This window comes from Sorex fumeus, unplaced genomic scaffold (assembly GCF_029834395.1).
Source record: "Sorex fumeus unplaced genomic scaffold, SorFum_2.1 ptg000098l, whole genome shotgun sequence".
Lineage (NCBI taxonomy): Eukaryota > Metazoa > Chordata > Mammalia > Eulipotyphla > Soricidae > Sorex > Sorex fumeus.
The window spans coordinates 74719679-74738100 of record NW_026606155.1 but is presented as its reverse complement, the minus strand read 5'-3'; the positions used below and the strand labels follow the sequence as shown (position 1 = coordinate 74738100).

Below are 18422 nucleotides of genomic sequence, written 5' to 3'. Positions count from 1 at the left end.
TCGTGGTTTACAACGTTGTTCATATAGATTTGTTACAGGCATTCAATATTTCAACAACAATCCCACCACCACTGTCACCTTCCCTCCACCATTGTCTCCCTTTTGCCAACCACCCCTCAAGTCTACCTCAGTGACAGGCCCACAAAATTTACTTTATATTGCTTGTTAGTTATAAATGGTTAACAAAATGATCAAAATATATTTCCTTAGAAGAAAATCAGATAAAATTGTTGTATCTCACCATAAAGATATTAAGTCCTTGTCTGAGGGATTACTAAGATATTGTTAAGCTTCTGTGTTAATATTTTTTCAATCGAGATTGGTTGGTTTCTACATTGTATTTCATCCAATTTAGTGTGCTCTATTGGTAGAATTTGGAGATGTCTTTCCAGAAAATCCAGAATTTTTAACTGGCCAATCCTGCTGGAGTTAAATTTTTTACTACTGAGTTTACATAGTAGCAGAAGTGGTTTGTGACCATGACTGCTGGGGGCTTCTAGAAGTACAAGAAAGTGGGGGAGGTAACCCATCCAGATTCCAAGAAGTCCTGGAGCTTTCAGCCATGGGGAACCATGTACCTGAGGTTTCAGCTGGGCTAAGTTCTCTGTGAGGCTCAGTAGTTCTGATGCAATGAAATCTAGCCAAAGGCATGGTGGTAGCTTTGGAATGTGGAAACGAACAACTATCATGGCTTTGTTTGGGCAGGCACTGGCCCAAGCCCCTCTAAGAGCAACCTGGGCATCTCATCCAGGTACAGATATCTGAGAATTTTTGTGGTTAGTTGATCTCTTTCAAGTTTTTTTTATGAGTCTGTAAAGACCAGTTAAGATGATCTTACATGGTGCCAGAGATGCTTCTCCAAAGGCAAAGAGAGCCCCAGTACACAGACCATTGTTAAATTATGAAGATATGAAAGTACACATCTCAAGAGAGGAGATGCTGACAACCCATGTGTTTGTGACCCATGTACTTCAGGCAGCCTATGTGTGTGCTTCCTTTGTTCAAGTTGACTTTTATAGGGGTTCTTCTACAAAAGCCCCATGTGAGGCTTTCTATCAAAATGAGTTCATTGCTATGATGGTTGCCCAGGGAGTAGAGTTGGGAACAGTTGATGGTCTTCTTTGATGTTCCTTTCCTGGCCTTTGTTCCTTGGGAGGTTCTCTCAGAAGGGGGTCCAGCCTTTTCTGGCACCTGGTAAAAGTCTTATCAGACCTTAGTTCCTGTGTCCATAGGTGGATTTTTGCAGCCTTGCGGCTACTGATTTTATTACAGGAATTCATTGCCATGGGGTTGGGTGGGGGGAGCTTCCATATCTATAAGCCTGCTTCAGGGCAGCACCCAGTGGTGCTCAGGTGTTACTTCTGGCTGGGATCTTGGGAGATCTTGTGATGTCTGGGATCAAACCTGGGGTTCCTGCATGCAAAGCATGTACTCCAGTCCTTTGAGTAATCTTCCTGGCTCAAGAGGTATAATTTTATTCATCTTTTTAAAAATTATTATTAAAGCCCAGTGGTTTACAAAGTTATTCATTATTGAGTTTTAGACATACAATATTGTAGCACCGATCCCACTACCAGTGTCAACTTCCCCCCACCAATGTTACCAGGTTTCCTCCCTCACCCCTGCAACCTGCCCTCATGATAGGCAACTCTCTAAGTCTGGTTGTTAAAGTTTGAGTCTTCTCCCTGAATTGCCTTTCATGAACAGCCTCTCTGGCTCCTGATCAAGCTGCTTAATGGTCATAATCCTAGAGACTCAGAAACAAATCTTGGAACCCAGCGGCTTTTGGCAGAAATGCGTTCGCTTCCTGCAGCAGGTTACTGGCGCCAGGCCACCGCAGGTGGGAATAGGTTTTGTGCCTTGGCCTGTTCCTCCTGGAGGCTTGGTGGCTGCCATCCTCCAGAGGTCCTTGGACTGTCAGATTTGGGCCTACAGTGACAAGACACGTGGGGCTTCACAGGATGGGGGTGTAGCTGGCCGTTTCCTCCCTGCCCCAAGGAGACCCTGGGTCACTGCCCATGAATGGCTTCTCTGGCTCCTGATCAAGTTGCTTAACTGCCATGATCCCAGAGACTTAGGAACAAATTTTGAACCCAGCAGGTTTTGGCATAAATCCCTCCAGATTTAATTGTTAAAATTTTGGAATTCCAAAATCATGAGGCCACTACTGTGGCTGCACAACATCATATGTTATTCATAACCAGCAATAGAAAACAAATTGTCTATGGTTGCCTTTTCAGCAGATCTGAGTGTTGGGGTAAAATTCCAAATAATAATGGTGGGCCGGGGGTAGAAATATTGAATGAAATCAAAAAGGGAGAGTAATGTGTAAATCATCTGCCCCACAGGTGGGGGGGGGGAGGGTGTGGGATGGGCAGTATGCTGGGGTTTTGGGTGGTGGAAAATGGGCAATGGTGAAGCAAAAGGTGTTTCACCATTGTATGATTGAGACCTAAATCTGAAAGCTTTATAACTGCTCTCATGGTGATTCAATAAATAAATTTAAAATAAGAAAAAAAAAGTCTGGGTCTCTTGTTGTTAGTGTTGTTGACTCTGAGATTTGGATAATTGGCTCTATCATTCCTTAACACCATCTTTTTATCTGACTCCCTGGTCCTGGTTCTTGTGCTTCTCATTTGTCTCTTCTGTCTCCACCCTCCACTCTTTCTTTCCTTCTCCATCTTTTACTCTGGGGCAAAGGTTAATCAGGACATCCCTTCTTTAAAACATTGCATTCCCTTATCCAGTTATTCCAAATATCAACAGGTACAGTTTTTATTCTGTAGATAATTAGAGCTATTAAAAACACTGGGCAAGAGAATTCTACTATTTATACTCCATGATAGAGAATCTTAGTATAATAGGTAGAATGAATTGAAAGTGAAGAGGTTTTCATTTTTTTAAAATTTTATTGAATCACCATGAGATAGTTATAAGCTTTCATGTCTGGGTTACAATCACACAATGATCAAACACCCATCCCTCCACCAGTGCACATTCCCCACCACCAATATCCCCTTTCCCACCCTGCCCTTGCCTCTATGGCAGACATGATTCGCCATAATCGCTCTCTCCTTTTGGGCATTATGGTTTGCAATACAGATACTGAGAGGTTATCATGTTTGGTCCTTTATCCACTTTCTGCACACATCTCCCATCCCAAGCGATTCCTCCAGCCATCTTTTTTTCTTAGCGATCCCTTCTCTATTCTAGCCGCCTTCTCCCCTTTGCTCATGAGGCAGGCTTCCAGCTATGGAGCAATCTATCTGTCCCGTGTATCTACTATCCTTAGGTGTCAGTCTCACATTATGTTGTTTTTTACTCTACAAATGAGTTCAGTCCTTCTATGTCTGTCCCTCTCTTTCTGACTCACTGAAAGTGAAGAGGTTTTCATGGCCACTCTCTCCACATGCTCAGGTTAAGCCTCACCCAGAGAGAATCTGCAGAAAATGGTATGCGGGACTTGTAACTGTAAATCTCAGGCTCAGGTTCAATATAACCAGGTATGGGTGACCTCCCCCCATCTTCCCATTTTTGGCAACTTGGCAGTCATGCCCACAAGTCACCTCTGACTGGTGCCATATAATCTCATCAATGGCAAGATCCAGAGACTCATTATAAAATCTCTAAAGAAAGCATAAAATGACATGCCATAGCCATGCCGCTGGACCCTGCGCCAGGCTGTTTAATTCAGAGCAACCCAGAGGGGGTGGGTGAGGCCCCTCAATGCTCCTAGGAGCCATCCCCAGCAGGCAAAAAGCTCCAAAGCTCAACTGCTGCCATGCTCACGGCCTTTCTCCACATGCTCAGGCCGAGCCTCACCCATGAGTGAACCTATGCCTGGACATCTCATACTTCACACCACTAACATTCCAAGAGTAGTGCTCCACATTTGATGAGGTTTAGAGTAGAAGGCAACCAATTTTAGGAGGAAATATATTTGCACATACACACACACACACACACACGGCTCAACATTTAACAACATGATAGTAATCTATAAGAAGGGCTTAATGGCCTCTGGGTGAAATACAACAATCTTCACACACATTTCTCTAAGAAAACGTTTTTTGGATCATTTTCAGCAGTTTATTCATAACAAAATACAAAATAAATTATTGTGCTGCTGCTTTGGGGGTGCGGTTGGAATTCGGAATGAAGCATCTGAAATATGATGATAAAATTGGTGTTTGAATATTAAAAGTAGTCATTATTGTGAACTACTTTATAAAATAAAATAAAAATAAAAAAGAAAGTGAAGAGATTAAAAGAAGGGGATCATATTGGTGGCACCCATGTGGCCTTTCATAAGTCAATGAGGTTCTGAAAACAGGTATTGCAGTATCAATGGAAAGTTAAGAACAGGTTCTAGAAGTAAGTATCTTGAATATGTCCTTCTTCATCCTTATAGATCTCTTCATACATGGATCCCCTTTTGGAATGTCTTTACTCTCTTGATTCAATTTCTAATTAATTGAAATTAATTCTCAAAACACAGCAACAATCCTTGCTCCCTTCTAGAATTTCATAGTTCCCTGAGTTTTCTCTATCCTGAGTGTATGCACTATTTATATTTTTAGTGATAGCATATTTGTATTTTCATCTTTTTCTCATGAGACCTTGAATCTGAGTAGCCCAGTATCTGGTCAATATACAAATGCATAAATTAATAATTCACTCATGAATTATTCCAACTCATGTTGGAACTTAGATTACCAATGATGTGGCAACATCAAATTTACATAGTGTATTTTCTCTTAAGGAACTGAAATCAAACAACTTCAAAAAACAGAAGCTTCAGATTAGGAAGGAGACATTCAACCCTTATAAGGAAGGTATCACTTCCTCAAAACTTTAAGTTTAGAGTTGCACTGTTTATGTAGAATGGTACTATTTCAAGTTTTAAAGTTCAAGAGTTAATTCACACTTCCTAAAAAAGTTTGATCTTAAAGTTTCTCTTTCCTGGGGCTCAAATATTTTTCTTTGTCCCACACAGACAGCTCTGGCGTGCTGGGGAGAACAGGAGACAAAGATTCTGAGCGTGGCACTATCTACTGCTTCTCTTCTTAGCAGAGCTTCGGCACAGAGATATGGTAAGAGGAAGGAGCGTCAGGATTGGATAGAGAATGGCAGCAAAGATGGCTGAGAAGATAAGGTCAAATCAATAAAGGGAAAATATTTGGGAGTAGGAAAGGAAAAAAAGGGTCTACATTTATGACATAAGGATTTCAAATACATGAGTATAGAGCAAAGAACAATGGGACCTGCCAATCAGTAGAAAGTTCTTTTTGCCTCATATTCCTTTTAACTGGGCCTCAGTTCTTCACAGGATTGTGAGACTTAAGTGAGAATAAAAAAGTGTTTTGTTTGTTTGTTTCCTAGTTTTGGGGCCATGCCTGCCTATGCTCAGGGATTACTCCTGATTCTGCACTCAGGAATTACTTCTGGTGGTGCTCAGGAAATCATATGGGATATTGATTGAACCTGGGTGGACTTACAAAGGGCAAGCACCCTACTTGCTGTACTGGATCTGCAGAACCCAAAAGAAGGGTTTTGCTTGTTTGTTTTTTGTTTGGGGGCTACACTTGGCAATGTTTAGGGGTTACTCCTGGCTCTTTACTCAGGAATTGATGCACAGGGGACCATATATTGTGCTAGGGATAGAACCTGGCTGGGAGGCATGCAAGGCAAGTACCTAATCCGCTGTACTATCTCTCCAACCCCATAAGAAGAAGTTTTTTTTTTTTTTAAGAGAGAAAAAAAGAGCAACTTTTTTAAAGCTTGTCATTATTGATTTCACAACTACCATTATTTTCCTTCTTCCCACACAGAAAAGATGGTGCTAGATCTTCTGGGATGCTTTCCTCTTTTCTTCTTGCTGCTGGGATTCTGGCTGCCTGTGTGTCCACTAGCGATGCCTAGGAATCTCACCAAGGCCAAATGGTTTGAAATCCAGCACATTCAACCAACACCCCTTCAATGTGAGAAGGCAATGAGCGTTGTCAATGATTATACTCATCATTGTAAGCCTGAAAACACCTTTCTGCATGCCTCCTTCCAGGATGTAGCTGCCACGTGTTATTTGCCCAACATTGACTGCAAAAATGGCTGGAAAAACTGCCACCAGAGTCCAAAGCCTGTTAGCATGACTCAGTGCAAGCTCAACTCAGGGAAGTATCCCACCTGCCGCTACAAAGATGCTGCCCAACACAAGTTCTTCATCATCGCCTGTGAAGCCTCTGAGAAGAAAGACCCTTTCTATCAGCTGGTTCCTGTACATTTAGATAGGATTGTTTAGTTTCATCATCCTTCACGCTTGACAAGGGTTCTGTTATGATCTCTTTTTCCTTTTCTTTGAATTTCCCTGGTTCCCACAGAAGAAGTATTGAGAGAAGATGGATGTCTAGGTTTCTAGACCAAAGTTGGGACAGAAAGAAATAAGATTCTCTACTATGGAGCTTCAGAAGCTTTGAACCAGGCAGGAGGATAGAGCAAAGAAGGATTCAGGCCTCCATTTTCAATCTTGCAATTTCTGTTGAATTTTGTAACAGTGTATTCAAGGCAATAAAGTGACTTCTTGCTGCATTCTAGTGATTGTGCATGTGTTTGAGATCCTTTTTCTGATTGCTGATACGGAGAGATAAAGGTTTTCATTTCCTAACATTCTACTTTTGTTACCCAACGCAGTTCTTGAGGTTATTTCTTGTCTAAGGCTCACTTCTACTTCCTTCATTGCCCTGTCTTTGAAACTTTGAAGGAAGAAAGTCCTTTATTTCTTCAAACTATAGCACAGCGGGTAGGGCGTTAGCCTTACACGCGGCCAACATGGCCGACCCGAGTTCGATTCCTCCGCCCCTCTCAGAGAGCCTGGCAAGCTACCGAGAGTATTCGATATGCCAGACACAGTAACAACACAGTCTCCAATGGAGACGTTACTGGGCCCGCTCGAGCAAATCGATGATCAACGGGAGGGCCTTTACCTTTACCTTTATATTCACTTCACATAGTTTCTTTGTAAATACTGTCTATGTTTATTTGGAAGTGGAACTATTTCATGATTGTTCATAGATGATCAATTGTACTTTTGTCAGTGGGAAAATTTTCACGGCTGATCAGTTCTTAATGAAAAGAATTACACGGCAGAGCTGGACTTAGAAAAAGCTGGTTTATTTCTCCAAGCCAAGGGAAACACCAAAAGTCTCCTAACATTAGTGGAAGAAATTAAGACCATCTGCTTCACAAAGGAGGTTTCTCGAAATGCAATTCTAAAGGGATTTTGCAGTTCCCTGGTCTTCCGATTTGGTCTGTTTGTGGCACCTGATCTTAGTTTGGTGCTTTATTTTTATATGGTAAACTGGAGAGAGGGTGGGTGGGTAGGAGTTGTAACTGTTAAGACTCAAAATATCTTTGTTCTTTTTCTACTTTATTGCACGGAGAGAGGAAGCTTGAAAGCCTTTTGTTCAGTCTCTACCTTGTGTCTTCTATCTGGCTTATGCAATACAGAAACCTCTCCCTGTGCTGAAAACACTGACTTGATAAGTGAAAGAATATGTGAACAGCAATAGCAAAATGAAAGGTAGTAACACTTTCACAAGTAAATTCTAACATGCAACCGAGAGTTCCTCAATGTTTTCTATTTGTTTCTACAGGTAATCAGAAAGTATCTTACATATTATTATTAGTAGGGAAATAATGTACATAATAATAATTATTATAATAATTAGTAAGGATAATACTAACCTTAGAGTTAATACCCAATTAGCAATTGGAATAAAGAAAGTGTAAGAAAGGATCGAGGAACAAAAAGGAAAACAAAGTATTTTGTTTCTATTAGGAAACAAAGTATTTCTGCTCTGCCTAAATACAAAAATTGGGGTTTGGAGCAGATTTGGGAAACATATTAGGAAGTTGAAGGATTTGGATCAAGAATACAGAATCTAGATATATGGGTGAGGTAGGAGAGGTGGGGCAGGTTCCAGGTTCTTTAATGAGACCACTGGAAATCAAAAGATCGATTAACAGAAGAGCCAAAAAATATTGGTTATTTATTTATTTAGTTTTATTTAAGTCCTAAACACCCAGAGGTGCTTAGGACTTGCCCCTGCTTTGTATTTGGGGGTTATTCATGACATTGTCGAGGAACCAAATGGGGTTCTGGGGATTAAGAATTGAACTCTGGTTGGTTGCATGCAAGGTAAACACCTTACCCTCTGTACTATCTTTCAAGGCTCTGTGTTATCTCTCCAGCCTGGAGCTCCAGGCCTGTGGCCTAAAGAGTTTAAGGAAGAACACCCTCTCTACCTCCCATTCCTCCAACAAAAAAAAGAGGAATTTGGAAGAGAAGGAGGGCAAAGTCTAAGAAATGTGGAAGATGAGAAAAGAAAAGGAAAAGAGAGAAAAGGAGAGGGAGAGATGATCTGTGGTCAACAAATGTGAGAATTTGCTGCAGCAAAATCTTGGTTAGATCTGGTCTGCTGGTCTGCTCGGTGGCTCTCATGCTCTGACTGTGGCTGAAGCAATAATTGGAAGCCAGGAGGAGTTAAGACCCCTGACAGGCTGAGAAATTTTCACTGAGGAAGATGCAGAATCCGGGTCAGAAAAAGCCCGTTCCTTTTCAATCATTTATAAATGTTCCTTTCTGTGTATGATTTCTTCTTGTCTGTTTGTTTTTGTTCTTGGGCCTCACCCATTACTTACTCCTGGCTTTGCACATAAGAATCATTACTGGCAGCACAGGGGGCTGGGGATAGTACTGGGGTCGGCCACATGCAAGGCAAATGCTCTACCCACTATACTACTGCTCCAGTCCCTGTGCATAATTTCAGTCTTTCTGTAGCATACCCATTTCCTCTGCTTTTCTCTTTTGAGAGTAAAAGTTCTGTACACTTTCAATTTCTATGCTAAATACATTAAAGGCTATCTGACACATCTTCTTGACTCAGTCAGTAATGACCACTGGGATAGAGGCAAATTGCTCCTGGAAATAGATTCTGAGATCTTTTTTCTGGACCATTAGAAAATAAGAACTCCATACTGGCCACTGGGGTCTCTGGTCTGGCTCACAACTTAGGGCATTATATGACACTCAAAATAAATAATGTTTTTAATTGAATGTCTTTCAAATAAATAATACTTATAATACATAAACAACTATGAGTTCTTCTTTTTCCTCTATTCTACACTGCGAGATTCTCAACTGGTGTCATAGTCTGGGAGTGAGGGTCACTGACACACAGTGTAATGGTGTCAGAATTGCTGTTGGTGTCAGTAATCTACCTGTGGAAGAAACAAGCCATTATACATACTTTGGTACCCATCTTTTGAATAACACATCTCAAGGCAGATTAGTGATTTTAAAATAGCTACAGTTTTCATATATTCCATAGCATCATTTATTCATGGTGATGAATAAAAAATACTGAGTAGAGAGGCTGGAGAGGTAGTACAGCAGGTAAGGTACTTGCGTTGCCCATGGCTGACCCAGATTCGATCCCTGGTACCTCATCTGGTTCCCAGAGGCTCATCAAGAGTAATCCCTGAGCGCAGAACCAGAAGTAAGTCCTGAGCACCACTGGGTATTGCCCACAAATAAAGCAAAACAAAATACTGAGAGGCAATTGTATCAGGCTGCATTTGGGTGCTGCTACTATAACATCAGTCATGGATTAAGCACTTATGTAATTTAGGGTTCCATAGGGGAAATAGATATTAACCAAATAATCACTCAATTTGACATATAACTACAAACTAATCAGTGCTATGAAGAAAGGATAGATAACTCTGAGACTGTTAGAAGGAGTAAATAATAGTAAATGGTCAAGGATGTTGCTTATTTGAGACATAAAGAACTAAAACTACTGCCAGTTATTAGTGTCAATTATTTTAATTTTGGAGATGGCTCACAACCTGCTGTGCTCAGGGTTTTATCCGAGATCTGAGCTGAGGGGTCACTCCTGGTAGTGCCCTGGAGACTATATGGGATCCCGAGGATTGAACCCAGGTCGGATATGTGCATGGCAAGTGCACTACCCACTGCACTCTCTCCGACCCGCAATGTGTTCGTTTAAAAAGGCGGGGAGAAGCTGAGGTTCAGAAAAATTCTTGCCCAAGTCACAAAGCTAGTAATAGGGACACACCACAAACTGAAATCAGAACTATCTTGAAATCAGATCTAACTGAATTAAATACCAAACTTTCTTCATTTATAACCAAAAACCCCAAAGAGGAAATTTTCACACACATCTCAGAAAGGAAATATTGAAGAACCTAGCAGTTGTGACCACAGTTCACAACTGAACTTCACAAATGAAAAAAATATTCTCTTTTTTCACGTTCTCAAAATGGGTTTATAACTTGGTCACCCTAGCCCTGAGGGATCACTCCTGGCAGGCTCAAGGGACCGTATGTGGTCCTGGGGATCAAACTCAGATTCGCTGTGTGCAAGGCAAATGCTCTACCCTCTGTACTGTAGCTATCTCATGAATTATTTTATTTTATTTATTTTTTATGTAGGAGTATTGCTATTTATTCAGCCACTGATTAGCTGATTGAATTGGGCATGAACTCCACCTTTCTTTTTTTCATAATTTTATTTATTTTTTTTCTTCTTATATTTATTTATTGAATCACTGTGGGAAAAGTTACAAAGCTTTCAGGTTTAAGTCTCGGTCATACAATGATCAAACACCTCTCCCTTCGCCAGTACTCATTTTTCATCACCAAGAACCCCAATATTCCCCCCTTCCACTCCTCCCAATGCCTGTGAGGCAGATGATTTCCACTTAACCTTCTCTACATTGATTACATTCATTGTTTTGACAAAAGATGCACCATTATTGTTTAGAATTTTCCTCCCAACAATCAGAATTGCTGAAGAGGCATTGTGAAATACTTTGTTTTCTATAGCTGGTTATGAAAATCATATAATCTCGCGTGACTGCAATAGCGGCCTCGCGATTTTGAATTTCTGCAAAGAGCCAGATAATTACGAGGTTGGTTTCTGTGCATCTGGTGTTATGGCTGTGCCGGAGAGCCACTGATGGGGAGAAACTCGTGACCTCCGTAGGGCATGAAGGACGAGCCGGTACCGCCCACCTTCCCATGAAACTGCAATTGCCCCGTCACTGCTCACTCATATCTGGATTTCCAATAAGCTCTGAGGAGGCGGCCACCTTGCTGCTGGGGGAGTGGGGGGAAGGCGAAGGAAGCAACACTTTTCCCTCCCGGGGACACATGGCACCATTAACAAATGGTCCATTCACTTTTCTGCTGCAAGCTGCCAAGCTCTGGATTAAGTCCTTTTGCCTCTGGAGCCATGGCCGTGCTGGAGAGCCTCTCATGGGGGGCAACTCGTGACCTCAGTAGGGTGTGAAGGACGAGCTGGTACCGCCCCCCTTCCCATGAGACTGCAGTTGCCCCATCACCGCTGGCTCATACCTGGCTTTCCAATAAGCTCTGAGGCAGCAGCCACCTTGTATGCGATCCAGATGCATTTCTGCCAAAAGCTGCTGGGTTTTGAGATTTGTTTCTGAGTCTCTGGGATCATGGCCATTAATTAGCTTGATCAGGAGCCAGAGAGGCCATTTATAGGCAGCAACTCGCGGTCTCTCTGGGATGGGGAGGAAAGGGCCGGTTCCACCCCCATCCCGTGAGGCCCTGCGTTTCTCATCACTGCAGGCCCAAATCTGACTGTCCAGTGTCCTGTGGAGGATGATTGTCACCGGGCCGCTAAGGGGAACAGGCCAAGGCGCGAAACCTATTCCCACCTGGAGTGGCCCAGCACTAGTAACCTACTGCAGGAACAGGATGCATTTCTGCCAAAAGCCTTTGGGTTACAAGATTTGTTTATGAGTCTCTGAGATTATGGCCATTAAGCAGCTCGATCAGGAACCAGACAGGCCATGCCTCCAATTATATAGCTGAGTTGGAGGTGGTTTGTGGGTGTGTCTCCCACATACCTAACTTTTGGCCATTTAGTTTCTTGGCTAACTTTGCCACAAGTTTTTTGGGTCTGGCCAAAGGCACAGCAGCAATTTTGGGGGATCTGAAAGTCTGACTGTGCCATCAGGCTGCTGATGCACTCACTCACTTCGCAGGTACAGGTTGACCTGCTGCTCATGAATTATTTTAGAAAAAAATTAGAGCTGTGACTTTGTGAATTTTATTTTTTATTCAAAATCAATGGTTTGAAACATCTTTTAAAAACTTGAAGCTCAGAAAATTGGATCACAAACTTTTAAAATATGTGAATATAAGCAGAAATTTATATTTTTTAAATTATTTCATTTTACTGATATTTGCAATGGTAAACTAAATGTCCAGATTCACTTTTTATGTATGCAAATTTCCAGAAAAAACCGATTTGGAAAAAACTGTATAAAAGCTCTTTCTGAAAGTCATTTCGAGTTTGGCTCTTCAAGCCCTTGTTCTCCCTTGTTTGTTTTGATATTTCTTGGCTTGCCTCTTCCCACTCTAAAGAAAACTTTTCTCTTTGAACATGTACTTCTCTCTCTCATCATCATTCTCAGTCACAGTCAGTCAGTCACAGTCCTCCCGTTGTTCATCGATTTGCTCGAGCAGGCCCAGTAACGTCTCCATCATGAGACTTGTTGTTACTGTGTTTGGCATATCGAATACGTCACAGGTAGCTTGCTAGGCTCTGCCGATCATCATTCTAAATAAATTTTAGTAAAACCTACCGTTCTTCACTATTTCACATCCTCCTGAAATTCTTTTCTGTGTGGGAGAGGCGATAGATCCAAAATGCCTGTGCTTACGTTAGGCGCTAGATCAAACATTTCCCCGAGGCCAAGGTGAGTTGAGCAGAGATATTGAAACACTCTTTTTGAATCTATCTCCTGTGCTCCACACTTTGCTGAGCCATCAACATAATTATGAAGATTCCTTTGACTTATGTTACTGAAACTGTTTTCTTTTGGGGGAGGTAGGGATGGTGTGGTCACACCCAGTGATGCTGATAGCATATTCCTGGCTCTGTACTTAGGAATTACTCCTGGCAAGCTTCGGGGACCATCTGCGATGCTGGGAATCAAACCCAGGTCAGCTGTGTGCATGGCAAAGGCCAAACCAGCTGTACTATCGTTCATGTCCCCAATTCCTAAAACTTGATGAAGTTTAGGTGGGGTCTCTGGGTTCAGGTACCATTCACTTTTATTTCTTCAGTCAGTCTTCATTGACAAATACTTTCCAGACATGAGTATAGAATTCTTATTAGCATGAGGTAAAAAAATTAGAACAGGATGACTTCTTGAAGATGGACCAAACACTCCTGAAATTTATATGGAACAATAAGGCCCCACGAATAGCTAAAGCAATTCTTGGGAAAAAGAAAATGGGAGGAATCAACCTCCCTCACTTCAAGCTCTATTACAAAGCAGTAATAATTAAAACAGCATGGTACTGGAACAAAGGCAGAGCTGTAGACCAATGGAACAGGGTTGAATATAGTGACATCTCCCCCCAAGCATACGACCATCTAATCTTCGATAAGGGGGCAAGAAAAGTGAAGTGGAACAAGGAAAGCCTCTTTAACAAATTGTGCTGGCAAAACTGGATGGCTACCTGCAAAAAAGTGGGCTCAGATCTCTGCCTAACTCTATGTACAAAAGTAAGATCAAAATGGATTAAAGACCTCAACATCAGACCGAAATCCATAAGGTACATTGAGGAAAAAGTTGGCAAAACCCTCCATGACATAGAAGCTAATGGTATCTTCAAAGATGTCACGCCACTGGCCAAGCAAGTGAAAACAGAGATAGACAAATGGGACTATCTTAAACTAAGAAGCTTCTGCACCTCCAAAGAAACAGTGACCAAAATACAAAGACAGTCTACAGAATGGGAAAGGATATTCGCCAAATACACATCCGATAAGGGGTTGATATCAAGGATATACAAAGTACTGGTTGAACTCCACAAAAAGAAAACATCCAACCCCATCAAAAAATGGGAAGATGAAATGAATAGAAACTTTCACAAAGAAGAAATCCAAATGGCTAAAAGGCATATGAGAAAATGTTCCACATCATTAATCATCAGGGAGATGCAAATCAAAACCACAATAAGATATCATTTCACACCACAAAGATTGGCCCATATCCACAAGAACAAAAGCAACTGGTGCTGGCACGGATGTGGCGAGAAAGGGACACTCCTTCACTGCTGGTGGGAATGCCGACTGGTTCAGCCCTTACTGTTTTCCATACTGGAAAACAGTATGGATGATTCTCAAAAAATTAGAAATTGAGCTCCCATTTGACCCAGCAATATCACTCCTGGGAATCTATCCCAGAGAGGCAAAAAAGTATAGTTGAAGTGACACCTGCACTTGTTTGTTCATTGCAGCACTCTTTACAATAGCCAGAATCTGAAAAAAACCTGAGTGCCCAAGAACAGATGATTGGTAAAGAAACTTTGGTACATTTACACAATGGAGTACTATGTAGTCGTTAGAAAAGATGAAGTCATGAACTTTACATACAAGTGGTACTATATGGAAAGTATCATGTTAAGCGAAATGAGTCAGAAAGAAAGGGATAGACATAGAAAGATTGCATTCATCTGGGGAACATAAAGTAACAAAATAAGAGACTAACACCCAAGAATGGCCGAGATTAGTACCAGGAATTTTACTCCATGACTTGAAGGCCAACCATACATGCTAGGGGAAAAAGAAGCTCAGATAGAGAAGGGAACACCAAATAAGGGTGTTGGGAGGGTCCTCCCAGGATGGGAGAAGCATGCTGAAAGTAGACTATAGACCAAACATGATTGTCACTCATTGCCTCTTTTGCAAACCACAACAAAAGAGAGAGAGAACAAAAGGGAAAGCCCTGCCACAGAGGCAGGGTGGGATGGGGGGGTGAGGGACACTGGGATCCGTGGTGGTGGGAAATGGGCACTGGTGGAGGGATGGGTATTTGATCATTGTATAATTGAAACCCAAGCTCAAAAGTCTGCAACTGTACCTCATGATGTCTCACTATTAAAAATAAAAAAAAAAAAAGCTGAGTGGTCTTTACTGAGGAAAAAAAATTGTAAGTCTACAACTATACCTCATGATGTCTCACTAATAAAAATTTAAAAATAAATAAATAAAAAAAGATAACTTCTTGAGTCTGAGAGAGATTGTTCTATTTTTCAAAATACAGTTAGACTAGTCTGTTTTATTCCACTTACCCCCACATGATCCTACATTTGGGAGAATTACAAGGAACATCATATCATTATATTTTCCCTTTCTGGACAGAGCAGATCTAATGAGACATTTTCTTCTTTCTTTCTTTTATTTTTTCTTCTTTTGTTTTTGTATCACACCTGGATGTATTCAGGGCTCACTCCTGACTCTGTGCTCAGGGATCAATCTGGGCCAAACTCAGAGAACCATATGCAGTGCTCAGATTGAATCGGTATTGGTCATGTGCAAGGCTTAATTCTTATTGTAGTCAGAGAGGTACAGTATCCTGCTCTGGATCTATACAATGGGATTTATATTTAGATGATAAGGAGTAAAGGCAAAATTTTAGAGCAACTGATACTTAACTTTGAGATGACAGAATCATAGGGATTTGTAAAAAAATATGTTATTTAACATCAATATTCACCTGTGACACTTGTATTTTGGGGCTGATTAGTCATCCTGAAGTTCCAAAGTGTCCTAGGATTCCTGGACCTTCCAAGGGGCTAATTTGTCACATTGCAAGTAGACTGGAAACCCTTGAACAAGATTTATTCCATGCTTCTTTTTTTAAAGGTTCATTTGAATTTCTAAAGCAATATTACATTTGATATTTTGACCAAAGCCTCTGTAAAATAATTTTCTATTATATAAAAAGGACTTCTGTCTAGATTGAGGTAAAAATACAAAATCATAAAATACTGGAAGATGCTAATGGGGTCAAAATAAGAGAAAAGGAAATATTTCATTTCCATTTATTCTAATTTGCAATTTTCCAAATTCGTGTTTGTCAAATGTTTTTACATTCCCAATAGTTCACTCAGTCCAATTTTAAAATGTGGATCTCCAATAATTTTTAGGTATCTAATTATTTAATAATTCTACAATTTTATCTTCAGTGCCATGACAAACCTGTTTCTGGAGTAATTGTCAAAGTCTTTTTCTGCAAGCATCTCTGAAAAGACATGAGAAGAATTCTGCAAATGGCAAAAGACATTAGAATTCCTACATAATATAATAAAGATCTTATTATAGCACAATATGCAAGGTAGTTTGCTCAATTTTGCAACATAAAGTTTTGCAAAATACCTAAAAAAAATAAAGTTTTGCAAAATTGACCAGATTATATGATAGTCATCAGAAGTTCCACATTTTAGAATACCTACATTATTATTCACATATGAAGAAGGTTAAACGTTTCTCTTTTGACAATGAGTTTAGTTTTGACATATCAAATAGGCCTAATTCATCTTTCTTCACAAGGAGAGAGAATCATTTTTATGGGATACCTAAGGATTCTAAGGATTCTGATGAATTAAGACTAATGTTTGTAAGAACACTTTACTTTGAACTTAAGTAGTTTTATAGTTCTGCTTAAAGCTTTCTCAAAGTTTCTGAAACTATACCTTTATTTGCAAGGGAAAGACAGTTTAATACCTAGTAGAATGTAGAATGAGTCTTGACTAATAAGATAAGGTCAGCACAATAGAAATTTCTTAGTTTAGAGGTTTTTTGGGGAGAAGAGGGAGTTCACATTCTGCGGTACTCAGAGCTAACTCCTGTCTTGGCCTTCAAGGATCTCTCCTGGTGGGGCTCAGGACCATATGGGGTCCCAGTAATGGACGATCAAACCCCTGCTCTTCTATATCACTCTGGCCCTCTTACTTTTGGTGGTTCCTAAATCCTAACTAACCAGTTCCTTTTTTTAAAAAAAATTAATTAATTAATTAATTTTTTAATTTCTCCTGCCCCCGCGCCTGGCTGTCCTCGCCCGGGGTCCCTTCGAGGGGAGCAGGTTGAGTTTCCCTCCCGCCCCGATCAGGGCTCCGGCAGCCGAAGACCTCCAGAACCAGCCACCACCATGCTGAGACCACTCTTGTGATATTTGGGTCACAGTCCTCCTGTTATTCATCGATTTGCTCGAGCAGGCCAAGTAACGTCTCCATCATGAGACTTGTTGTTACTGTGTTTGGCATATCGAATATGTCACGGGTAGCTTGCCAGGCTTTGCCATGCAGGCGAGATACTCTTGGTAGCTTGCCGGGCTCTCCGAGAGGGGCGGAGGAATTGAACCCGGTTCAGCCAGGCTGGCTGCGTGCAAGGCAAACGCCCTATGTTTCTTTATTCTACAAGTTAAAGTAGGCAAGCATCTTCTCTAGGCTGCAGCCTCTGCTTTTAGTGTACAAGGCCAGGTCCCACTCCATGTTGTCTCTCTTTCTGGAGAATGAGACTGGCAGTTCCTAGTCTCCACCCATCTGTGGAAAGTAACTTATCAAGTATAAGCCAGTGTGATTGAAACAGACTGGGTTTGGGGTGGGAAGGTTGAAAGGGTGTCTCAGCCCCACACATGTCAGCAGCCACAAATGCTAGCTTCTATTGCTGCTTCCTAAGTCTAAATCCTCTTCATCTTTATTTATTTGAGAACAAATCTAAGAGGTTCCTACATTCATCTGTTTTTAGAGATGAAGAGACTGAGGATTAGGGAAATAAGTTATTAAGGTGCTAATTCAGAATTTGGACTTGAGGCTATGTAAATTCAGAACAAGGAGAAAGAGTTTTATAATTTTCACTTGTATCAAAACAGGTATCACACCAGTTTCTTTTAAGGAGAGAAATCTACTGGAAAGAACTATGCTGCTTAGAGTGGCTTTTTTTATTCCATTCCGAATCCCCTGGTGTTTATTTGTTATTCTCATTGATATAACTTTGGGAATCATGTAGTGTCGGGAATTGAACCTGGGTCTCCTTGGGACAAAGCATGCACTCCACCCAGTGAGACATCTCCTCATCCCCGTACATTACAACTTTGAATGAAACAAAGTTATTTTAAGATTTTCTATCTAAAGTTGTTTATCAATCACAACTTAAAAAAATAAAATAGCAAGAACAACAAAAATAATGGTAATAGAGACCATTATAAGTACCAATATATGCTTTTCTCCAGAAAGCATTTTGTGTTTTGTTTGTTTTTAGTTCATCTACTTAGCACGGTCCAGAGGGTGAGTGGTCACTATAGATAAGAATGGTCAATCCGTCTTCTTTAAAGGACTGTGGGTAAAGTATGTGCAGAAAGAAGTCAGAATTGGTTAAGGTCACTCTGGATGATTCTTTCTTCCCAATTTAGGTTTATCCTCTTTTATCCGCCAGATGGGGGTGGAGCGATAGCACAGCGGGTAGGGCATTTGCCTTGCATGTGGCTAACCCGGGTTCGATTCCTCTGCCCCTC

General features: G+C 41.0%; 1 protein-coding gene across 1 annotated transcript; it reads left to right on the top strand.

The window, feature by feature from the left end:
• Positions 1–4995: 4995 nt before the first annotated feature.
• On the top strand, positions 4996–6557 carry RNASE6 (ribonuclease A family member k6). The gene is made up of 2 exons (XM_056134167.1): positions 4996–5093; positions 5832–6557. Exon 2 carries the CDS (start codon positions 5837–5839, stop codon positions 6296–6298), a length of 462 nt encoding a protein of 153 aa, XP_055990142.1. The 5' UTR covers positions 4996–5093; positions 5832–5836; the 3' UTR covers positions 6299–6557.
• The last annotated feature ends 11865 nt before the right edge of the window (positions 6558–18422 follow it).